Source organism: Zingiber officinale, chromosome 5B, assembly GCF_018446385.1.
Source record: "Zingiber officinale cultivar Zhangliang chromosome 5B, Zo_v1.1, whole genome shotgun sequence".
NCBI lineage: Eukaryota > Viridiplantae > Streptophyta > Magnoliopsida > Zingiberales > Zingiberaceae > Zingiber > Zingiber officinale.
In genome coordinates this window covers 128,694,360-128,720,535 of record NC_055995.1, presented here as the reverse complement: position 1 = coordinate 128,720,535, position 26,176 = coordinate 128,694,360, and the positions used below count along the sequence as shown (strand labels likewise).

General features: G+C 44.9%; 1 protein-coding gene and 1 long non-coding RNA gene across 2 annotated transcripts; both read left to right on the top strand.

The window, feature by feature from the left end:
- Positions 1–1,374: 1,374 nt before the first annotated feature.
- Positions 1,375–2,052, top strand: LOC121985965. Its single transcript, XR_006113303.1, has 2 exons — positions 1,375–1,435; positions 1,526–2,052. It is a non-coding gene; the product is annotated as an uncharacterized LOC121985965 (long non-coding RNA).
- Positions 2,053–13,864: 11,812 nt separating this feature from the next.
- Positions 13,865–16,295, top strand: LOC121985964 (serine/threonine receptor-like kinase NFP). Its single transcript, XM_042539709.1, has one exon. The coding sequence runs from the start codon at positions 14,116–14,118 to the stop codon at positions 15,982–15,984; it is 1,869 nt and encodes a 622-aa protein (XP_042395643.1). The 5' UTR covers positions 13,865–14,115; the 3' UTR covers positions 15,985–16,295.
- Positions 16,296–26,176: the final 9,881 nt, after the last annotated feature.

Below are 26,176 nucleotides of genomic sequence, written 5' to 3'. Positions count from 1 at the left end.
TTATGAAAAATTTCTTATTTAAAATCAATACTGATCCGGATGTAATTTGGGACATGAAAGGAAATAAGGAGATGAGGGAGGGCATTTTCTTTGGGCGCATTTAGGGGTTTGAGTGCTTTTAAGCATTGTTCACAGGGCAAAAAGAAGGAGGGGGGAGGCTGCTTCGGGCTTGTGGGACGCCGCCACCACCGCGGAGGGAAGCCGATTTCTTCCTCATGCTCTTGCGACACCCTCGCCGGCGCCGTTGGCCTCCTCCCTTCCTCTCTCTCTCTCTCTTTCTCTCCGCCGCCCACAGGACCCAGAGGAAGTTCATCTTCTTCGTCCTAGCATTCCTCACCAACGCCGCCGGCATGAGGGATCGACACCAGCATCCACAGCTGTGCTCCGACCACGCTCTTATTTGTCTCCTCGTCGCAGCGGCCGACCATCACCGCCGGTGAGGCATGCCCCTGACTCTCCTTCCCGCCGAGCTATGGACGCCTCCTTTTCTTCAAGCCGCCGCACACTTTCTCCTTCCTCGCTGAAGGCCATGACCGCACACTGCCGAGGTCGCCGCTGCATCTCTCTTCACTGATCTCCTTCGCCGCCTCGCACCCAAGGGGTGCTTTTGCTGCCTGCAGCTACATCCGGGGGGAAGCAAAGCTTCTTGATCCTTCACTACTGCCGCCGGATAGATCCGCCGGGGACGAGGGGATCCCCTCCTCCCTTATCCTCCGACCTCGATGCCTCCCTCCGCCCCTGACGACGGTGGAGGTTGTCGCCTATGCCTCAAGCGGGCGTCCACGCCTCACGCCATAGCCACTGTTGATAGCACAGCATAGCAGCCGCCGTTCCCGTCCGACTAGCCGCTGTCCGAACGCTTAGGTTTGCCTGCGTTAGCCTTCGAGTCGGGATAGTGCTCGACCAGCGAGCCGAGGGGGTTCCGGTCATCAAGCCGTTGGGTTTTACTTTGTGCATCTTTATTATGATTATGAGCTATTTGTGCTATCCGGCCTGCGTGTCGCGTATCGGCCTGCGAGCCGTTATGTCTCAGCTTACATGCCGCATTCCGGATCCAGGCTGCATCGGATTCCGTGCCATCACCATTAGATTTGACTTCTCAGCGGGTTCACACCCATCTACTTGTCACGACCGCGACGACTTGATCAGCACCACGACCAGCTCATCCATCCATCCGAGGGCGCCCCCCTGGGCCAGGGTACGTTCTTGTACCTTTTCTGCATTTAGTTAACTATTTTGTCATTAGTATTCGATTGCTCATATATCTGTGGGATTCGCCTCGAGCACCGAGGTACCAGAGGCCGGGGCGACCCGGTCGCTGGATACAGGTACAGTTGACCGGAGGAGGACTTCAGACGATCTGGTCAACGTAGAGGACAGCTCACCACCGGGTTAAGAGGATGCGGTCAACCTTCCAGACACGTCATACCGGCAGGTTCGTCTTCTCAGCTTCCAGACAAGAACAAATACTATACGAATTAGATATTGTTAGACAATATCTAACAATAGATATATTGCTTAATAGATCATACAATTACTACATTTTCATCAAATTCAATCGCATACTTCACGTCCATGGCAAAAACAAAGCTCAAGATCCTGGTGCCATAGCATGATCTGCATCAAGAACAGTACTCACTCCCAAACTTTTCAGTCAAAAAGTCATATGCGTCCTAATGTTCTATGACATCAACCTTCACCACACAAGAAAGCAGGCAATCCAGCATCGTTCTGAATCCAAAGCAGGAAGAGCTTTTGCTCGTCATCTTCTTCTTCTTCCTGCTGCTCCTCTGTTTCCTCTTCCTCTCCTTGGCGGATGCACTGCAAATCCTGTGGTAGTGCTTGTACCTGCGGCCACTGAAATCCTCATGCCACCACGTCGAAGATGAAACGAAGCTCCCATTATCTGGCACCAGCTGCTTCATCGACTCCGCGTCCGCCTCTGCTCCGCGCTCGCTAAGCTTCTCGTATCTCATCTTGCGATCTCACCTTTCTCTTCTCCTCTGCGCGCGGCTCTTTCTGATTAATTAAGTTCCTTCACGATTCTTTTCATGGTTGGACTGGTCCGAAGAAGACGGAAGAGAGAATGAGATGGTGGTGTCTTCTTTGTGGTTGGGTGATGTTGAGGAATCGCATGAGCAGAGGTGAGAGATTAAAATTACAGAGATGCAGGTACAGGGACGACGAGAGGCCAAAGGACATGTGGCGTTGGGAATCTCTTCTGAACGTTAGGCCTGGATAGGGCTGCAAACGAATCGAGCCGGCTCGCGAGCTTTTCGAGCCGGCTCGAAAAATATTCGATTCGTATTCGAATTTATCGAATTCGAGCCGAACTCGAACATGTTCGAACTTTTTCTCGAGCCGAACTCGAACCCAAATTATATTGTTCGAGCCGCTCACGAGCCTTAATATTTATTAATATAAGTTAAATATATATTAAATAAATAAATTTCGAGCCTTTCGAACCTATTTTCGAGTAATAATTCGAATAGTTCGCGAACATGTTCGAATATTTCGAGCCGAATTCGAACCCGAACCCTAATTCGAACCGAACTCGAACCAAACATTTTAAAATCTTCGAGCTTCGAATCGAGCTCGAACTCGAATATACCTATTTCGAGCCGAATTCGAACCTTAAATTTTTCAGCATATTCGGCTCGATTCGATTCGTTTACACCCCTAGGCCTGGAGAACCAAAATTCACGTGAGCTACATGCATGCGAAGGGGCCTAGGGATTTGACAAGGCATGTTGGATTCATTGAGCACAAACACGGAGATCTAAGGTTTTTAGATTCGTGGGATGTGTAAGGATAGAGGGACCAAGCATGGGAATTAAATTATAAATGAAATGAGATAAGGTAGAAAGAAAATTATTATTATTATTTATTTAGTTGTAATGTTTGAATAATATTATTAATGGAATGATTTTAACTTGTTAAGTTTAATCAATATAAATTATTTTGCCATTTAGTCCATTTAATACGTCTAATCTATTTTATTTTTACTTAGAGCATACAGTGGCATAGTTAAAGATGATATTTTTCTAAATATTTTTAATCTTAAATATCCCTAAAAGAGGATATTGTTGAGGAGATTTGAAAATCACCTGACATAGAATTATGCCTGATGATTTCTCTCTTTTTATTTTTTTTAACAAAAAAAATTAAAAATAATATATTTAATGATGAAATTTGGAATATTTGATAGTCGGATATTTAATAGGTAGACTTATAAATATTTAGTTTATGAAATATTTGATTGTGAAATTTAAAATATTTAAGTAATGAGATATTTAATGGATGATATATGATCCTGTCCGAATCGCCGAACCAAAGGACGCTGGGAACGTGTCGCTCTCCTAATCGATGGCGTAGGCCTCCAAAGCTCCGACGAACCTGCACAGAAGTCGGGCCGGGAAGGGGTTCCCCGCGGCGACCCTCCGACGCTCAAGTCAGGCAAGCGGACAGCAAAGAAGTGGCTCCCAATATCAGAGAAGGCGTACCTCCGGCGAAGTGTGAGGACCCTTATATAGGGCTACGGGAGCTTGGTGCATACAAACCGAGGTGCACACGTGCCCTATACCATACCGCAGCATGGGCTTTTCAGAAGAGCATGTCTAACGCCATACTGTTACAGTCTGAGCGTCTCTTTGATGGGACAGCCGAATCCTTTGTCGTACGATACGGAGTATGGCCTAGTCCTCGAACATGCCTATTGTCAGCAACAGGAGTTACTAAGATGACGTCCCTACTGTCCCATGTCTTTTGACTTCCTCTTCCCGGATCAACCATCAAGCCGCTCAGCCAGAACATTCGCCTTTCATCTGGCGTAGGTGTTCGCCCATCCGGGAAGGTTCAGGGTCGTCGCGTGCTTGGCTCTCATAGCCTGACATCCTGGCCGAGCGGGCAAACTGCTCGGCATGCTGCCGTTCGGCTCAGCATGCTTCCGTTCGGCTCGGCATGCTTCCGTCCGGCTCGGCATGCTTCCGTTCTGCTCAGCAAGCTTCCATTCGGCCCTGCATGCTTCCGTTCGGCTCAGCCGGCCCGGCATGCTTCCGTTCGGCTCAGCATGCTTCCGTTCGGCCCGAACTTCCGTTGAACTTCACGTGCCTTGACCCTCCGCCCATGCTTTCGTTCGGCTCAACAAGCTTCCATTCGGCCCTGCATGCTTCCGTTCGGCTCGGCATGCTTCCGTTCGGCTCGGCATGCTTCCGTTCGGCTCGGCATGCTTCCGTTCGGCTCAGCATGCTTCTGTTCGGCCCGGCATGCTTCCATTCGGCTCGGCATGCTTCCGTTCGGCCCGGCATGCTTCCGTTCGGCTCAGCATGCTTCTGTTCGGCGCGAACTTGGGGTTGAACTTCACGTGCCTTTGACCCTCCGCCCATGAGGGTCCCCCGTCCTTACCACCGGATCACATGCCTCCCCTTCAAGTCTAGTCGAAGGAGGCGCATAGTCCGACTGACTGGACGCCCGTAGTGCCTAGCGGCGCATCCAAGAAATCATCCTCCGCTTCTCCTCGTTAATCACCACTCATCCCACCTCTCTTGCGTTTTGCAAGGGATTTCTACAAGTGTTTTGAATATCTGGTCCGCTCGGGTCTTCTTCCGGGCGGAGGGTTTATAGTCGCCGACGCGACTCGATTTTTAACGTCGGAGCTCGACGGTCTTCCGCTCGGCAGTTTATAGACGCCGGCTCGTCTCTCGATTTTTAACGTCGGAGCTCGACGGTCTTCCGCTCGGCAGTTTATAGACGTCGGCTCGTCTCTCGATATTTAACGTCGGAGCTCGACGGTCTTCCGCTCGGCCGTTTATAGACGCCGGCTCGTCTCTCGATATTTAACGTCGGAGCTCGACGGTCTTCCGCTCGGACGTTTATAGACGCCGGCTCGTCTCTCGATATTTAACGTCGGAGCTCGACGGTCTTCCGCTCGGCCGTTTATAGACGCCGGCTCGTCTCTCGATATTTAACGTCGGAGCTCGACGGTCTTCCGCCTTTTATAGACGCCGGCTCGTCTCGATATTTAACGTCGGAGCTCGGCGGTCTTCCGCCGGACGCTTATAGACGCCGGCTCGTCTCGATATTTAACGCCGGAGCTCGACGGTCTTCCGCTCAGCGGTTTATAGACGCCGCTCGTCTCGATATTTAACGTCGGAGCTCGACGTCCGCTCGGCGATTTATAGACGCCGCTCGTCTCGATATTTAACGCCGGAGCTCGGCGGTCTTCCGCCGGCGATTTATAGACGCCGGCTCGTCTCGATTTTAACGCCGGAGCTCGGCGGTCTTCCGCTTCGGCGGTTTATGACGCCGCTCGTCTCGATTTTAACGCCGAGCTCGGCGGTCTTCCGCTCAGCGGTTTATAGACGCCGGCTCGTCTCTAGATATTTAACGCCGAGCTCGGCGGTCTGCAGGGTTTATAGACGCCGCTCGTCTCTCGATTTTTAACGTCGGAGCTCGGCGGTCTTCCGCTCGGCGGTTTATAGACGCCGGTCTCTCGATTTTTAACGCCGGAGCTCGGCGGTATTCCGCTGCAGCTTTATAGACGCCGGCTCGTCTCGATATTTAACGCCGGAGCTCGACGGTCTTCCGCTCGGCGATATAGAGGCCGGCTCGTCTCTCGATATTTAACGCCGAAGCTCGACGGTCTTCCGCTCGGCCTTTTATAGACGCCGGCTCGTCTCGATATTTAACGCCGGAGCTCGGCGGTCTTCCGCTTGGACGTTTATAGACGCCGGCTCGTCTCGATATTTAACGTCCGGAGCTCGACGGTCTTCCGCTTCGGCTTATAGCTCGTCTCTCGATTTTAACGTCGGAGCTCGGCGGTCTTCCTCGCGGCGGTTTATAGACGCCGGCTCGTCTCGATATTTAACGCCGGAGCTCGGCGGTCTTCCGCCGGCGGTTTATAGACGCCGGCTCGTCTCGATTTTAACGCCGGAGCTCGGCGGTCTTCCGCTCGGCGGTTTATGACGCCGGCTCGCTCTCGATTTTTAACGCCGGAGCTCGGCGGTCTTCCGCCGGCGGTTTATAGACGCCGGCTCGTCTCTAGATATTTAACGCCGGAGCTCGGCGGTCTTCCGCTTTGAGCGATCGCCTCGTCTCTCGATTTTTAACGCCGGAGCTCGGCGGTCTTCCGCTTCGGCGGTTTATAGACGCCGGCTCGTCTCGATTTTAACGGCCGAGCTCGACGGTCTTCCGCTTCGGCAATTTATAGGCGTCGGCTCGTCTCTCGATATTTAACGTCGAGCTCGGCTCGTCTCTCGCCCTTATAGACGCCGCTCGTCTCTCGATATTTAACGCCGGAGCTCGACGGTCTTCCGCCGGACGTTTATAGACGCCGGCTCGTCTCGATATTTAACGCCGGAGCTCGACGGTCTTCCGCTCGGCCGTTTACCCGGCTCGTCTCGATATTTAACGTCGGAGCTCGGCGGTCTTCCGCTCGGCGTTTATAGACGCCGGCTCGTCTCGATATTTATCGTCGGAGCTCGACGGTCTTCCGCTCGGCAGTTTATAGACGCCGGCTCGTCTCTCGATATTTAACGTCGGAGCTCGACGGTCTTCCGCTCGGCAGTTTATAGACGCCGGCTCGTCTCTCGATATTTAACGTCGGAGCTCGACGGTCTTCCTGCCGGACGCTTATAGACGCCGGCTCGTCTCGATATTTAACGCCGAGCTCGGCGGTCTTCCGCTCGGTTTTTATCGCCCGCCTCTCGATATTTAACGCCGAGCTCGTCGGTCTTCCGCTCGGCAGTTTATAGACGCCGGCTCGTCTCTCGATATTTAACGTCGGAGCTCGACGGCCTTTTTAGGCTAACTTCAATACAGCCGCTCGGCCCACACACTTGCCATCCTTAATTCATTTCTGCTTCCTGCATTACAAGAACATAGGCGACCAAAACATATATAAAATTGCATCAGCGCACCTCTCATCCAGCTCGGTACGGCTGGAGATGCTTTGCGCTTCATGGTTGATCCAAGTCCCAATCCATCTTCATCCGCTCGGCGGTGCTCCCCCTTGAATGCCGGTTGGATCATTGTCTCAGGGGAGGCATCCGCTCGGCCACCTGATGCTAACGTTGTTTGTTGCTTTAGCCGCTCGGCTTGCGCATTCTCTCTCTGTTGCTCCACGAGCTTAGCTGCTCTTGCCTTGATTAGAGCGTCGAGTTCCTTCGTGGAGAGCATCACCGTGGGCGGTCGTCCAGCCTCGTCCATTGCTTCCGCTCGGATGCAGGTGCGTTCCCACAGACGGCGCCAAATTGATCCTGTCCGAATCGCCGAACCAAAGGACGCTGGGAACGTGTCGCTCTCCTAATCGATGGCGTAGGCCTCCAAAGCTCCGACGAACCTGCACAGAAGTCGGGCCGGGAAGGGGTTCCCCGCGGCGACCCTCCGACGCTCAAGTCAGGCAAGCGGACAGCAAAGAAGTGGCTCCCAATATCAGAGAAGGCGTACCTCCGGCGAAGTGTGAGGACCCTTATATAGGGCTACGGGAGCTTGGTGCATACAAACCGAGGTGCACACGTGTCCTATACCATACCGCAGCATGGGCTTTTCAGAAGAGCATGTCTAACGCCATACTGTTACAGTCTGAGCGTCTCTTTGATGGGACAGCCGAATCCTTTGTCGTACGATACGGAGTATGGCCTAGTCCTCGAACATGCCTATTGTCAGCAACAGGAGTTACTAAGATGACGTCCCTACTGTCCCATGTCTTTTGACTTCCTCTTCCCGGATCAACCATCAAGCCGCTCAGCCAGAACATTCGCCTTTCATCTGGCGTAGGTGTTCGCCCATCCGGGAAGGTTCAGGGTCGTCGCGTGCTTGGCTCTCATAGCCTGACATCCTGGCCGAGCGGGCAAACTGCTCAGCATGCTTCCGTTCGGCTCAGCAAGCTTCCATTCGGCTCGGCATGCTTCCGTTCGGCTCGGCATGCTTCCGTTCGGCTCAGCAAGCTTCCATTCGGCCCGGCATGCTTCCGTTCGGCTCGGCATGCTTCCGTTCGGCTCGGCATGCTTCCGTTCGGCCCGGCATGCTTCCATTCGGCTCAGCATGCTTCCGTTCGGCCCGGCATGCTTTCGTTCGGCTCAACAAGCTTCCATTCGGCCCTGCATGCTTCCGTTCGGCTCGGCATGCTTCCGTTCGGCTCGGCATGCTTCCGTTCGGCTCGGCATGCTTCCGTTCGGCCGTTCGGCTCAGCATGCTTCCGTTCGGCTCAGCATGCTTCCGTTCGGCTCAGCCGGCCCGGCATGCTTCCGTTCGGCTCAGCATGCTTCTGTTCGGCGCGAACTTGGGGTTGAACTTCACGTGCCTTTGACCCTCCGCCCATGAGGGTCCCCCGTCCTTACCACCGGATCAATATAGATACGAAGATTATAAATATTTAGAAGAAATATTTAATTTGGGGTGTTCTTATATAATTTACATATTCAATTCAAATAAGTGATTGGTAATTTTATTAAGATGGTTGGTCCATGTAAGAATTAAAGTTTGAGTTTGAAGTTAATATAATAAATTTTATATCTTAATACTTTAATATAGTTAATTGATAAAGTCTCATAATGTTTTATCTCATCTCACATAAACATAATATTCACATATTTATTTATTTTTACAAATCTCCTTCACTGTAAATAGAGGAAGATTAATGGTCATAATAAAGAGAGGAAATTAAAGAAATTTAAAAAAAAAAAATATTTTCGCTAAATTAATATTGCATTATAGAGTCCTAGAAATTGAAATGTTGCCTATGTCTTTTTTTTTTGTTTGTAACGGATTGATGTTTTATGATGTTGTAATATATTGATGTTTTATTTTGAAATAGTTCAAGTTACAACTAGTAAAAAAATAACTATCAAAATCAATAAACAAGTGATGGTTAATCAATTTTGGCTCAACTATAGAGATGAAAAGAAAGAAAAATAAAAGTTTTATCTTCTTTTCTATTGATCTTGACTAGTTTTCATGATGTCCTTTCGAGACGGTCTAGTAGCTAGCACATGAAATGTTGTCACTATGAGGTTTGGGGTTCGAATCTCGACAAAGTTGAGATAAATACCTCCTTTATGTATTAGTCATTATTCCAAATGTTAGTAGCCGTCCGTAATTATCTCCTTCATGTTAATCCTAAAATGGATTGATAGGGATGTTAGGGATGAATATATTTATTTTTTACCACCATTTACCAGCTTTCTTGATAATAAAAAATATAATAAATATGACTCTTCTAGTTGAAGAGGAAGGACTAGAATTGTTATAAGAGAAACAAAGAAAACAGTGATGTTGTGAAAGCCAAAAAAACCAAAAAAACAAAAAAAAAACTAAGCTATGATTGGAAAAAAAACATAAAAAAAAAAAAGAAGAAGTAGTTAGTACATGGAGATTTGTATGTAGCTGGATCTGGTGTATTATAGGAGATTTATCTTTTTCTATTGATTCTTATGGGTTAGATAAAAAAAAATCTTGAATCATGACCCGGATCTATTGCATGAATGATTTGGAAGATCTAAAACGGAAAAATAGTGATATTTGCTAGCAACAATATAATGGAACGGTGGGAGTAAGATTGTCCACGTGGAATGGAATTAAAAAATGAGAATAGATTTTTTTAAATATTCTAAAGAGATTTAACTAATTTAACTCAATTAAACTTAGTTTAATCACCAAATAAGTCCAAATCAATTTCGATTTAGACCAACATACTTCTTATCTCCATACTTACTCGGTGGTATTGTTCAATCCAATCTGATTTTAATTCAGCACATTCACTTAGTATCCGATTAGTTTATTTATTTTATTAAAAAACAATACTTAATTAAATTTATATAGATTAATTAAAATAAAGGGCTGGCCTATATATAGCCCAGTATCGCCCTTCTATTAACATCGGATAAATCCAGAAAACGTAAATGGGCATGGTCACTGGGACAACCAAACATCACCAATGATCCAAGCATTGCCAACGTCTAATAGTGTTCTCATATTTTCTTTATAAAAAAGAGATGTCAATCTGACTATTTAACGCCCTTTTGATTTTTACCCTGCAAAAATAACTTAACTCCTCTCTTAAATCGTTTACTATTAGTCATTTAATTTGTTATATCTCCTATATTAGGTCTTCCATCACTTGTATACTTAACAACATATGTTTCTTTCTCTAGAGAGTTAGTGCACCTTAATGAACGATGCTCTTTTGCTTGTAATCTTCTATTATTTGTAAAGCGTATCTAATTTTTTCTTGAGCCATCAATAAATTTGACAAACTATGATGATATTAAAGAATTACGATATCTTTCCCTCCTAAAACTGTATTGCTTAGGATATAGTTTGTAAATAGATTTGCTTAGGGATCCATGGATTACCAAAAGGAGAACTCTCAACTTGACTTTTTCTCAATGAAGGTTGGTAGATATTCCTTTTTGATCTCTACTGGGATGAGCATATTTACTTCCATTGCTTCATTTCATTGTTATTTGATGCGGTGATAATGCGGGGTCATATCCCGCTATTACGGTGGAGGTCAAAGGAGGTCAAAGTCAAGCGGTCAATGTATAAATGGCATCGGTCGGTCGGGCGAAGCATGCCCCGACCGGTGAGAGGGCTCCGACCCGCTGTCGACTTCGCTACGAAGAGAAGTCAAACAACCGACGTTCAAGGGAGACGATGTGCAGAAGCCGAGGCGAGCGGCTACTCCGCTCTGCCAGACAGCAAAACTTGATATACGCAGAGTTCAAACTCGGCCGAGTGGCTACCCCGCTCGGCCTGGTAGCAGGTCTCAGTAGTGACAAAGTGGACCTTCGGTCGAGCAGACACACATGGAGGAATACCGAGGTTTTGGCCGACCGGACGAGGCACCAGAGCCGCGGAATTCGGTCGAGCGGCTAACCCGCTCGGCCTAGCAGCACACTCTCTTTTTGATATCCATCAACATCCTTTGGGGAGTCGGTGCCGCTGACACCAGGTATGGACAACCAAAAGATCGTATGGTGGAAGCTTCCACTGTCGCTTCAGAGATATGTTCGACCTGTTAAGGTACTGTGTCATGACCACTTTATTGATAAGTCTTTTCAGGAAAAACTTTGAGAAGTGTGATCGCCTTGGGAAGCATGTTACAGGCGCTCTATATAAAGAGGGGTCCAAGCATCGACAGAGGTATGCGATATTCACTGTTTGTGCTACAGTCTTCTTGTTGCTCTACTTTATTCTTCATCGTCGGTGACTGACTTAGCGTCGGGGGCCAATATCGGGACCCCTTCCCTGGCTCGACATAGATTTAGACTGTGTTGCAGGTTCGAACGGAGTCCACAAGAGATCAGCGTAGCGTCACATCCCCAACTTTCCGTCTCTTCGACTTTCAGATATGATCATTATTGATTATTTCCATGGAAATCCATTGAATTAACTGAAAACATTGTTGGGTAACTAGGATCAATTTTATTAAACTCAGAATTAACTAACTAATCTCACAATATCTGTGCTTATTTAAACTGTTAGAACTCCATCCAGCACAAACCTAAACAAACACCCACCAACATCCAAACACAAAAGCTAAACTTATTGATGCGGATGTGATTAAGAGGGTATTTGGCTAAACTTATTAAAAACAACTTATAAACTTATACAACTTATAAGTTGTTTTAGGAGCTTATAAGTTGTTAGGTCTTATTTTAAAAATAAGTTGTTAAAGTGTTTGGGTGAACTTATTACAATCAACTTAAAGATATTGATGTGTTTGGTATTATAAGATCTTTTTATTAATAAAATTATCAAAAAGGGTATAATACTATTAATAGAGGGTTTTGAGATTTTTATTAATAGAGGGTTTTGGGTGAATTTATGCACCGGGGGAGAGAAAAATAGAAAGAGGCGTTGACGGAGAAGATGACACAACGTTGGAAGAAAAGTCGACGGAGATAAAAAGATATTAGTGTTATAAAAATTTATGGAGGATTAGATGGAAATTTATGAAATTATATAAGGATATTTTAGAGAAACAAATTATTAAAATAAGATCTTTTTTAAAAAAAGTAGGGTCTTCCATACTTTTTTAAAAATAGCTTATAAACTCCAAAACAGCTTATTTTGACAGCTTATAAGCTGTTTGAAAAAAAAATTATCAAACAAATTTGAAGAGCTTATAAGCTCCAAAACAGCTTATAAGTTGTTTTCGAGAACTTATAAGCTCAGCCAAACACTCTCTAAGGGGCAGAGGAGAGATTTTGAGGAAAGAGGAGGGTATTTTGGACATTTGAGACTAATTAGGTCTTGGTTTTAAAGGAGAACACTGTTCACTTTGAGAGGGTGGCAGGGTTCGTGGTGGCAGCCGCCGCCAACCTGAGCAGCAGTTTCTCCCCTTCTCGCTCCTCGTCGGCGGCGGCTACCACTGCTTTCCTCTCCTCCTTGCGACTCCGACCGCAACCCTCGTTCTTCTTTCTCCTCACGGCACTGCCCGACAGACCCGGTGGACGGCGACAGGCACTGCTTCCGCCTCCGACGACTACAGCTGCCGATTCCCGCGGCCGCCATCAGCATGCGCCGCTGCCGGCAGCGCGCACCGCTGCTACCAGCGAGCGCCGTTGCCACCAGCACGCGCCGCCGCCCCCGACAAGCACTGCCGCAGCCTCTTAAGGCCACCCCCACCCCCATCGCAGCCAACTCCAGGGGCTATCATTGTCGCCGACAGCGACTGTGGTCGCCGCCTCCACCGACTCCAGAGTCTGATGCCACCTCCAGCCGTCGACGACACCTCCAGCAACTACCACAGCCGTCCCGATCGGACGTCGTAGTCTCCCTACGTGCAGCCACCGTCCGAGGGCTCAGGTATCGTATTATGCTTATATTCCGGCCTGCGAGCCGAGAGAGGGCGCGGCCTTCGTGTCGTTGTTGTATCCCGGTCTGCGAGCCGGTAGAGTGTTCGGTCTTCGTGTCGTTGTTGCATTCCGGCCTGCGAGCCGAGGTTGTAGTCGGACAGTGCATCATCCTATGGATCCATATCGCGTCCAACTCCGAGCCACTGGAGCTAGCTACTCACCAGGCGGACATTCACCTACTATTCAGGGTCGCGACGACTCGGTCAGTATCTCGATCAGTTTATCCATCCATCTGAGGGCGCCCCCCCGGGGCCAGGGTACGTTCTCGTACTCGTTACTTACTTCATTGTGCCACTATTTATTCGACTGCTTATGTATTCGTGGAATCTGCCTCGAGCACCGAGGTTCCAGAGACCGGGGCAACCTGGTCGCTGGCTGCAGGTACGGTTGACCGAAAGATTTCTAACGACTCGGTTAACACAGGAGACAACTCTTCAGCCGGATCATAGGATGTAGTCAACTTTCTAGACACGTCATTTCGACAGGTCCGTCTTTTCAGCTTCCCGACAGAAACACTTATTATACTCACTGCTTCCTTTTTTTTCCTCCTAAATTCTTTATCACCTCATTGGCTTCACAATGCCGGGGTGACCGGGGAGAAGGATCAAAGAACGAAAGGCTTGGTCCATTTAGCATCAAGCTTGTATCTTAATGATGCTTATCTTATTAATAAAATAAAATAATCTATCCTCCATTTGAATGGTTTCCAAATCCTTCTCTCAGGAATTGCTGGATTTTAGTGGCTTTTCAGTTTTCTGTCTCCATCTAATTTTTCTCCTCATTTTGCCGCAGCATCAATATACTACTAAGCCGTGTTAGAGGTGACAAGTGACAACCATTTTCTTTAAAACAAAAAAAAATTCTAACTTCTGCCAATTGCTTATTCAATAATTATGGAGCTATTCCCCTTACGAAAGCACGAAAGAAACTGAAACAATGAACAAAGCTGCCTCTCCCACACTTAAATTATTCCCATCTGTTCTAGCAATCCTAATCCACTTAATTTTACCAAGTCAGCGATGGAAGAGCATCAAACAAGCTTTAGTGATATAACAAGCGAGACAAAGAGCATCTCGTAAAGAAGCATCAGGACAAAATTTTATTTTTTATTTTTTGTTTTTAAAAGAAAACATTTGAAAGAAAGCTCCATATTAACAAAATGGAATGGAGCTTATTACCTTTACAACGACTACTCGATTGATCTCTTCAGCTCATTAATCTCATCTCAGAAAACAAAGCATCGGTCTCTGCTTCAATGGAGCTCTCTCCCCTGTTCCTCCCCGCTCTGCTTTTGATCCTAATTCCCGACGTTTTCACCCACCGGACCGCCGCGCAGGCCAACAGCACCAACACTACGCTATTTTCTTGCTCGTCGGATACCTCGCCGGTACCTCCCTGCGCTACCTTCGTGCTGTACCGGACGCAGCCTGGCTACACCGATCTCGCCCACATCTCCGACCTCTTCGGCACCAGCAGCCAGATCATACAGGAAGCCAACGGTCTGCCGTCCGAGTCCATCACTTTCCTCCCCGGCCAGCTCATCGCCATCCCAATCAACTGCGGATGCACCGGTAACCGGTCGTTCGCGAACGTCACGTACTGGATCGCATCCGGCGACAACTTCTACTTGGTCTCCACCCGCCAGTTCGAAAACCTCACGGATTACCTGACCGTGGAGGCCTTGAACCCAGGGGCAAAACCGAACGAGCTGAAGCCAGGGCAGGCCGTGCTGGTGCCGCTGTTCTGCAAGTGCCACGATGAGGCCATGGCGGAGCGAGGCATCAACTATCTCATGACTTATACGTGGGCCGCCGGGGACGACCTTTCGAAGCTGAGCAAGGAGCTGAATTCTTCAGCAGAGGAGATAAGAGCTGCCAACAACAACAGAGATTTCAGCGCCGCCGTCTATAAGCCAATTCTAGTTCCGGTGGCAGAAAAGCCGCGCCTCGCAGTGCTATTCTACAACGCCACCAGCAGCTCCGACGGGGGTCGCCGGGGAAAATTTCATAAGAAAGACATCATTTTATCAAGCATGATCAGTGCTGCTTCGGCGGTGGTGATTTGTACCTTACTCGTGCTCGCTTGCTGCAAGGTTTCTCCCAATAAAATCGTAGCACGAACCACGTCAAACTTGGAAGGCGTCAGGGAGCTTCTGTCGCCTAGGAAGTTAGCTCCCAGCAAGAACCAAGCTTTGAGCCCCAGAGCGAAGGGAAACAAGGTTTTGGCTGGCGTCTCGCAGTTCATCGAGAAGCCGGCCATGTTCGACTTCAAATCCATCATGGAAGCCACAATGAATCTCAGCTCGGCTTACTGGATCGAGGGCTCCGTTTACCAAGCCACTCTCAACGGCGAAGTCTACGCGATCAAGAGAGCGAAAGGCATCGACGTAGCAGAGGAGTTAAACATTTTCCAAATGGTCAACCACACGAATCTAATCAAGATGGCCGGATTCGCCGTTCACGAAGATGGGGTCTGCTTCTTGGTGTATGAGTTCGCGGAGAACGGATCGTTGGACAAGTGGCTCTTCGCGAAGGCCTCCTCCTCGGACTCCGTCAGCTGCCTGTCGTGGAGGCAGAGGCTCAACATCGCGCTGGACGTGGCCAGCGGCCTCCAGTACTTGCACGAGCACACGAGGCCGAGCATCGTCCACGGCGGCATCAAATCCAGCAATGTGATGCTGGACGCGCACTACAAGGCTAAGATATCTAACTTCTCCAAGGCGAAGCCGGCGACAGTGGGGCTGCGGCCGTCAGCGGACGTGTTCGACTTCGGAGTGCTGCTGATGGAGTTGCTGTCGGGGAGGAGGGACTGCGTGGAGGAAAGGGAGGCGGGGGGAACGATGTGGAGGGAGATGAGGGCGGTGCTGGGGGTGGAGGAGAAGGGGGAGAGGCTGAGGAGGTGGATGGATCCGAAGTTGAAGGGGCTGTATCCAGCAGATGGCGCGGTGACGGTAGCGGGCATGGCGAGGGCGTGCACACGGGAGGATCCGGCGGAGAGGTCAAGGATCAGTGAGATTGTGTTCGGGCTGACGGTGCTGGCGCAGTCGTGCAGCGACGCTTTCGACAGGGCGTGGGCGGCCAGCTCGGAGGAGACGATGGCCATTACGGACGTTGTGGCGCGTTGATTTCTTGATTTCGAGGCAGCAGATTTGGTCAACGTGTAATTTGGATAGACCAGGAATTAGTCAAAGTTTCATATTTTTCGTGGTCAATATAGAAAAAAGGGCTTTCCTGGTCCATGTGGGTGGCATATGATAAAGATCGCATGGTTTTTTGAAAAATTATCAGGGAAAGATTGAATTTTTAAGGTTAGGATCTGTTCTTTATTATTATCGGGGACATAATTTATACACAATTGATTATGAAATATGGCTCCGTGTCAGTTGCCATTTATTTTTTCATAAGGAGCATGGTAGTACATTTTGAGTTTATAGAAAAGGGGAGATAGTATAAATTTATAAGAAAGGATACCATACCAAGGTCACTTTGGGCCTGATATGCTTAGGTATCAGGCCCACGTTGGGCCTGATATCCAAGCATATCAGGCCCAACGGCGGCTGATTGTATTTTAAAATTTTTCCCACCAGATTCTGAGTCCTTGCAACTCCAGAATACCACTAGAGCTGAAATGGGTCCAACCCGATGTGTCTAGGTCCATCAGTGGGTTTTGACCAAAGCCCACTGATGGCCCTCCCCTACTTGGATTTTCATGAAATCAAGTCCCTTGTGAAGGTCTTGGTGGGGAGATGGTATTTATGGTGTCAAACATAATTTATACACCATGGATTACGAAGTATGGCTCCGTGCCAGTTGGCACGGAACAGTGCCAAGGCCACTTTGGGCCTGATATGCTTGGATATCAGGCCCAACGTGAGCCTGATATCCAAGCATATCAGACCCAACGGAGGCTGATTGTATTTTAAATTTTTCCCAGCACATATAAATATTTAAATAATTATTTGCCACCAGATTCTGAGTTCTTGTAACTCCAGAATACCACTAGAGCTGAAATGAGTCCAATCCGATGTGTATCAGAGGTGTCTAGGTCGATCATGGACCCACTGATGGCCCTCCCCTACTTGGATTTTCATGAAATCAAGTCCCCTGTGAAGGTCTTGGTGGGGAGATGGTATTTATGGTGTCAAACATAATTTATACACCATGGATTACGAAGTATGGCTTCGTGCCAGTTGGCACGGAACAGTGCCAAGGCCACTTTGGGCCTGATATGCACTCATATCAGGCCCAACGGAGGCTGATTGTATTTTAAATTTTTCCCAGCACCTATAAATATTTAAATAATTATTTGCCACCAGATTCTGAATCCTTGCAACTCCAGAATACCACTAGAGCTGAAATGGGTCCAATCCGATGTGTCTGGTCCATCAGTGGGTTTTGACCAAAACCCATTGATGGTCCTCCCCTACTTGGATTTTCACGAAATCAAGTCCCCTGTGAAGGTCTTGGTGGGGAGATGGTATTTATGGTGTCAAACATAATTTATATACCATGGATTACGAAGTATGACTCCGTGCCAGTTGCCATTTATTTTTTCATAAGGAGCATGGTAGCACATTTTGAGTTTATAGAAAAGGGGAGATAGTATAAATTTATAAGAAAGGATACCATACCAAGGCCACGTTGGGCCTGATATGCTTGGATATCAGGCCCACGTTGGGCCTGATATGCACTCATATCAAGCCCACGTTGGGCCTGATATCCAAGCATATCAGGCCCAACGGAGGCTGATTGTATTTTAAATTTTTCCCAGCACCTATAAATATTTAAATAATTATTTGCCACCAGATTCTGAGTCCTTGCAACTCCAGAATACCACTAGAGCTGAAATGGGTCCAATCTGATGTGTCTAGGTCCATCAGTGGGTTTTGACCAAAGCCCACTGATGGCCCTCCCCTACTTGGATTTTCATGAAATCAAGTCCCCTGTGAAGGTCTTGGTGGGAAGATGGTATTTATGGTGTCAAACATAATTTTCTCCCAGCACCTTTAGAAGCATATCAGGCACAACGGAGGCTGATTGTATTTTAATTTTCTCCCAGCACCTTTAGAAATTTAAATAATGATTTGCCACCAGATATGGAGTCCGTGAAACTCCAGAATACCACTAGAACTAAAATCGGTCCAATCCGAGGTGTCTAGGTCCATCAGTGGATTTTGACCAAAACCCACTGATGCCCCTCCCATACTTGGATATCATTGAAATCAATTCCCCTGTGAAGGTCTTGGTGGGGATATGGTATATATGGTGTAAAACATAATTTATACAGGATTAGAAGTGGCCTTGGTATGCACAGCTTTTCTTTTCTACCGTATGGAAAGTGACGTTTAAAATTGATGTTATTTTATTATTTTGATCAGGCCCCTGTTAGCATGCTTGGAGTTTATATTAGGGGGAGAAAGAATAATGCTTTATTAATTGATACTCATATCAGGCCCACGTTGGGCCTAATACGGAAAGCGGGCTATATTGTTTTTTCCCATATATATATATATATATATATATATATATATATATATATATATATATATATATATATATATATATATATATATATATATATATATATATATATATATATATATATATATATATATATATATATATATATATATATATATATATAATGATTTGCCACCATCTTCTGAGTCCTTGCAACTCCAGAATACCACTAGAGTTGAAATGGGTCCAATCAGAGGTGTCAAGGTCCATCAGTGGGTTTTGACCAAAACCCACTGATGGCCCTCCCCTACTTGGTTCTACCTGAAATCATGTTCCCTGTGAAGTTCTAACTGGGAAGATGGTATATCTGGTGTCAAAACGTATTTATACCCCATTTCTAATAAGGTATTGCTCCGTGGGAGTTGCACGGAACCTAGTGACGTGCTCTTGAAACCGACTGTTGGTCCGAGCCTATTTGATTTTTTAAACAATCCCAACCGTTACCATGTTTTCAGTTTTGAGAAGATAGAAATGGTGTGCATTACAACTTATATACATTGTCTCTTTCCACTGTTAAGCACCAGCATTGCATTTTGTATATTGTGATTTATATTTGACTAATCACTATGCAATATTATTAATATTCCAGTGACAGTTTCTAATCTTCTCATACACTACATACCACCGTATTATACAACAAATACTACATACAAAGATATTAAAAGTCCTACACTACGTAATAAGTGCATTTACATTCTATACAAGTTTTTGCCTTACAAGACTGGATATTTAATCCAATGATTGAAAATATTTATCCCTCAAAATTGCTACAATTACATCAATTCTAATCTTTTTCATGTCTCCTTGTTTGAAGTCCATCTTCATATCATATAGGAGACATCGAATGTATTGCATCACAAAGAAGCCACAGTCAACGCTGTAAAGAACAACAGCATTTTAATTGTCAATATTTTTTTATCAATTATTTATATTCACACGTTGTGCTCGATTTACCTTGCTTGTTGTTGTGGACATTCAATTGTGCGAGAGACCCATCTATCAAACGGATAATGCATTTCCAAGTTTGGATGAATAACAACAACGTGCTCACGACTATATAATTTAAAATCTGATACCTGAAAATTGAAGAGGAAATTTCCATTTTCCATCAACTACCATTTATATTAAAATACAAACCTACACATTATTATTAGATGCTCACCGCTGCTTCAAATTCATATTTGTATTTACTTCCACTTGCAAGAGAATTGTACTGATTGAACGTCATTGATTTGATGTCCACCACCAGCAAGTGGAAGTGTGCATTATCACTGCACAAAGGTATAAATATATACCTTACCTCTTCATCTTGTCTATCCGTCTTTATCATATGTTGGAAGGCAAACTTACTTGACGATTTCATTAATGACTACAAATATGCAAAGTCATACATACATAACCAACTAATAAAAAGAATTCTATTTTTTACTATAATCAAATCAATTCCTTATTGTGAAGAATGTTGAACAATATATTGACTTGTTGTATGTGCTTCCAGACGGGAATGCCCCCCTAAATAAAATTTTACAATACGTGTCGATTACATCCCCTCTTGTCAACATTTCTCCATTCACACCAGATAAAAGGGAATACAAATTTAAACAAAAGGGTGGTTCCTCCCAAACTATATCATTTGTAAATCTACAAAGTAAACAAATCACAGATTATTTTTACAAATTTCTTTTTGATAACCTTAGCCCAAATATGTAATCAGATAAGCATATATTATACTTTACTATTCAACTATTTAATTTACATACTTTATTTCCTCCAAGGCTTTTAACAAGTACGCCACCTCTTCGTCTTGTTTTTTTTTCTTGGAAGACTTAAATTGCTTCTTCACATACTATGCATACAAACAAAAAAGGCAATTAGATAATCCATTATATCTAACAAATTGCAAAGAAATTTGCATATATCGTCTTACAGCAATTGCTTGTTTCCTCATTTTGTCATATTTGGCAAACATTTCTACATCCTTGTCTGCCTCTTCATCAGATTTGTCTTCCATCATTTGTACAATATTAATTTCTTCTTCCATTTCATCCAAACCTATTTTTCCTTTCCCCTTGCCCACAACAACATATTCTTTGACAAATTTTTTTCCTTCTCCTATACTTGTAACTTTTTCCGCAAGCTCACTTATATGTATATTTCTACGCTGCCTCTTAGGTAAAGTTTTGAGCCACAATGGACTATCAATTGGAGTATCCCTGTAATCATAGCGACTTCTGTCACGTCCTCTCCTACTTCTTGTTGTAACACCTACAGGTTCAATTTGAGGATCGTCTACAGGCTCGCTATATTGAGATTCCATGCTTTTTTTTTCAACTATTTTAAGTAGCTCTTTCACCCTCTCCTTCAATTGCATTTTCTCCATTGTTAGCTCTTTATTTATGTTTGCTTGAATAATGCAATTACAACAATCCTTATTAATCTGCCTTCCTCCTACACTCACTTCAATTTGTGATGCCTCCATTGCATGTGGACTATCATCAACGCCAGCAAGGTTCTCAACCAATGATCTTTCATCTTGGTTAGGGATTAGGTCAATCACAACCTGTAAGAATATTAAACCACATGTTAAAACCATACTTTTTAACCAAACTATAGTCAGAGTATTCTAAATTTACCTCTTCAGATGAAACTTGGTTAATCATTTCTCTCACCTTACTAATATGTGAAGGAATATTCCTCCACTTATTTATTCTGGCTCCTTTTATTTTGTATGGTTTTTGGATTGGAACATGCTCCAAAAACCATGCCTGATTCACCATGACAAGGGTTAACTATTTTATAATTGTTCGCAAAATATTAAAAATTTTCACACAAATTAAACACTTACTGCCAAAAGACCAGCAAATCCCTTTAGGTAAGGGAGGTTGGTGTTAGCATGTTTTGTCTCAGTTGATGAAAATATGTTCCCAATCTTAGGTAAGTGTGGAGCCATAAATTCATGGATTGCTTCAACCCAGTTGAATCTATCAAGATTCTCAAAATCATCTACTATATCTATAAGACTTAACGGGACCTTATATGTACTAGAAGAAAATAAGACACAAACAAATATATACAAAATATAGAATTTGCAAAATAATAAAACATCATCTTCGCCTTCAACGCGATTGCCATAAAATTTAAGCAACTCCTCAATTCTTGATCTAGTAGCTTCTTTTTTGTTTGAGAAGTAAGTTAGAAAAAGGTCACTGGATGCTTTAGCTGAATCAATCGGAATTGAAGCTCCTCGGTCTGCAATACCGAGCAGCAATGAAACGTCTCCTCTTGTGAAGCAAACCGGAACACCTGACCAAGTTAAATTATTATTAGACTTCTACCAACACATACAAAAGTATTAGGAACACCGTGGACATGATACAATGTCATATCAAGAACTGATACTCCATCGTATCAGGCCCACGTTGGGCCTGATAAGATGCCGTATCAGGCCCACGTTGGGCCTGATACGGCATCGTATCAGCCCCACGTTTAGCAAAAGCTTAAATTTTACCATACAACTACTTTGTAATTAAAATACAAATTTATAAATTGTACCTGAGAATCTAAAGGTTTGACTACTTGAATCCCAATTTTCAAATATATTTACCAAAATCCCACGGATGTGCTGCATATCTTCTATGTCCAAAAAAATACGAAAGGGTGACTGTTTGATCAGCACTATGTGTCGGTCATGTAAAATAACACCGCCTCCATGCGTTCCTTTCTTCGTGGATGGTTGAAAAAAACTTTTAAAGTGACCGAGGACACTGTTCCAATGCAGTTTCTGTCCAACATCAACTGAACCCTATACTTTATAAAAATAAAAAAATTTAAATCATACTAGTTCAGCTTCTCAATATCACAGAGTTTGTAAAATGATAACCTTTACAGCTAATTGATGTGGAGAGGATGATGATTCACCCGATCGACGTCTTTGCGCCATTATGATACTAGCTGATTAATGTAATGTAAACCCTAGAATCCTTCACTGATGGCTCACGAACACTCCTGGTTTTTAATTAAACTGAAATGCTAGCTAGATGGCGCTTGAGAAAAACTCGAACTGATGGCTCACGAACACTAAACTAGGGTTTCACAAGACCGAGCTGCACTCGCATGTCACGAAGGAGGGAGGTATCCTAATGATCGTTTTTTTTTTAATATCTAAGTTTTTTAAAAATGTGGTTCAGATGTCTGGGAAATGATGACTGATCAGAGGTGTTGGTTGGCGGTAGGGTTATATTCGGTAATATACATCACTTACCTGCGTCTTTTGGTAAATACAAAACCGTGATGCGCTTTTTGATAAATACATTAACTGTAGTACGCCTTTTGGTAAATTGCCGGTAGATTCATACTATAGATCTAATTTTATAGTATTTTATATATATATAGAAATAAACATAAGAAAGAATGACGGTACAATATATTAAACAGATTACAACGAAAGTATTATCACAACATCTATCTAAAATCTAGAGATCCTGTGAAAAATACGAGTGGATCTTTCATAAAATGTTAGGATGACAATGACTTATTTTTCTCGCCAATAAAAGACATGAAGTTTGCACCCTTGGGCTCAACTAATAGTAGGGATTTCTCCCATACTTTGCACCCTTTAACTCTTTTTAACTATTGAAGCTCCATTATTATGCATGAATGATTGGTAAATTCTTTGATGGATCTCCTTTACTAATCTATATAAGAGAATTATTGGAGAAATGATGCTTACAACTGATTGGATTAGATTATATTGTTAGAAGCCTTTGATATGTGATTCAATTAAATTTATTAATATTTGCATTAAGTGTACAATAATTTAGATAATGCATATGTAGTTGGAAGAGCTTAGCGATTTTTACATAATTGAGTTGAATTGTGTGTTTAATGACTCGGAGCCCTAAAATTAGTATTGGACCTTTGAAGGTCCCCAGGGTGTGGTGTGTTTGCAAGCGCCTCAGCAATTTTCATTGAGCATGGGTGCCACACATCATGGAATTGATGCGTTTTCTAAATTTATTTGGTGGGGAGAATATGGGACAAGACTATCTATTTAGGATTAATTTGATTATAAGATCTGATATCTGATATATGTAAAAAGAAAATGTAGACCTAAAAGGAGTAGGGAGGGCATTCTAAGGTGAGAAGCGTTGAATAGTTGTGGATGTGATAGTGATGGCTCGGAGGCCTTGTGTGAGGTGGACTTGAAAGGCTAAAAGGATCACATGACTTGGAGCAAACTTTAAAACTTAGTGACTAGAGGTCTAATGGCCTGATGTGAGATGTATTCTAGGGTGTTCCAAACAAAGTGAACTTATAAACATGAAGGATCAGAATATGGTACGGAGCAAGTTCGAAGAACTTGGTGCATAATATAGTTTGGAGACCTGACATAATTAAGGTGAACTCAAGGGCAAGAATTAACATCAGTGAAGCTGAAGACCACGAGCTAGATATGAAAACTATGAGAGGTACGAGAATGATTTGTAATGCTGGTCTTTTATTTTCTGTTAGTATCATCGGATATAATGTATTTAATTAGATAAGGGTAAATCATCTAATAGCTTAGTCTAAAGCTTTTGACTTTGGGATTTATTGTCCGAATTCATAGTTTGCAACTTGAGTCAATTATGAAACTTGGCATAAATTTATTAGACATAAGCCAAGTGAAAATGATATCATTAATTAGATAGATTTAATCGACTAGATAATAATTATTCAATCAACTGGAGCAGTTTAGCTGATGAGGCAATAACTGAATATTTATTTAGTTTATTTATTATTTGTTTCCTAATATTTTAGGTATTTTTAAAATTTTATACATTAATGGTATTTGATCCCGTCCGGAAGTTGAGTCAGACGGATCGTCGGGCGAAGTGGATGGAATATTGACCGATCGAATCGCGACGTCCCGAAGGGGGGTGTGCTGAGATGACTTCTATGTTGACCAAGTCTTCAAAAGTCCTCTGGTCAACGCTACCTACAGCCAGCGACCGGATCCCCCCGGTCCCTGGTACCCCGAGGCTCGAGGCGGATTCAACGAATATCTAAATAATAGGTTAATAATACAATAATGAAATAAATGAGGGACGAGTACAGAAAACGTACTCTGGCTCAGGGGGCGCCCTCGGATGGGACGCTGCTCAAGTGGTCGGGACCTGTAAGAGTGGATGACTGTGTCAGACGAGGAGCTAGATCTGACGACGCGGAGCCGGACGTGGCACGGAACCGGAAGATGAACTGCAGGTCGGGATAAAACACCGGCACGCAGGTCGGGTGGTACTAGCGGCACACGGGCTGGGATACAAATATCGGCACGCAGGCCGGGATAAAAATATCATACAAGTAATGACAGAATATAACGACAACACGGGCTCGAAGACCCGATCCACATCAGATTCATACGACAGTAGCAGATCAGACACCAGATCGAGATTGGGCGTGCATGATAGTGTATATCGAATGTCCGCTCAATTTTAGATGCACACCACGAGGTGGATTAGGAACTGACCACCACGATGAAGGTCGACCGTAAGCAACTATAGGCAGACGACATCGGAGACAGCGATGAACGGAGGAGACACCCTCCACCTCGGCGGGAGAGGGTGACTCATGCTGTGAAATGCTGTAGGTGACCATGGGAGAGGAGAAGGGTGGCTTGGAGGCAGCTCCGACGAGGAGAGGAGAAGTAGAAGAGCGGCGTTGCAAGGAGGAGGAGAAGAGGAGCAGTGGCGAGCACTGATGACGGCGTCGCGAGGTCTGTCCGGCGGCGGAGTCGCTAGGAGGAGGAAGAGGAAGGGGCTGGTCTGTCCGGCGGCGGAGTCGCTAGGAGGAGGAAGAGGAAGGGGCTGGTCTCTCCGGCGGCGACGTTGCGAGGAGGAGGAAGGGGGACGGTCTCTCCAACGGCGGCGTTGCGAGGAGGAGGAGGAAGAAAGGTGGGCAGGCTTCAGCGAGGAGTTGAGCACGAGGGGGAGAAGGGGAGGAGAAGAGGTTGTTCCTTTTCTCTCCTCAAGCCCTAACCAGCGAAAAGACTAAAATACCCTCTTTCTTCCCCCTAATTTCTTCTCTACCCCTCAACCCATATCCACATCAGTATTTATATATGGTACATTATTATTAATAAAGTTTGTGTATTAACTTTCAACATAGTATGAAAGCACTAAGTTTAATAACAAAATCTTTTTTTCTCTTTCTTCTCCACAAATCCTGGCCACGCCCACTGTAGCTGCCACCCACAATGGTTGTCCGCTAACAATATCACACACTAGCTGCCTCCCACGAATGCTCCTGATTCACCTTTCGGTCTTGTAGTTTTCAACATCAATACTCAGTTACCGTTGAAACTCACCACCTCCAATCATTTTATCTGGTGCTTGTAGTTCACGTTTTTTCTATTCGAGTATGACTTATTGGGATTTGCTAATGGCTCACGTCCCAACCCCTCTGGGCAGATAACGCTTACAGGCACCACACTCTCTTAGGCGAATCCTGATCATATTCTCTGGTTCTATTAGGATCAACTTCTCTTCAACGCTATTGTTGAATAGATGTTACATACTCTTGCGCAGTTTATTTCTACATCCACTTCATCTAGAGACGTGTGACAAACACTGGAGAGAACTTGCGCTACTCCTTCACGTGCATGATTATGACTTATCGTCAAAACCTTTCTAGCCCTCACCAAGATAACAGATCTATCACTGATTATACTTGCGTTTATGAATGTCAAAGTTGACTTTAATGAGTTCTCCATTCGTGTCCTGAATGGTCTTAGCCAAGACTACTATAATATCTCACATG

Bases quoted from the DNA above. Each gene is read 5' to 3' on its own strand.
- LOC121985964 (XM_042539709.1), top strand. From the start codon at position 14,116: ATGGAGCTCTCTCCCCTGTTCCTCCCCGCTCTGCTTTTGATCCTAATT.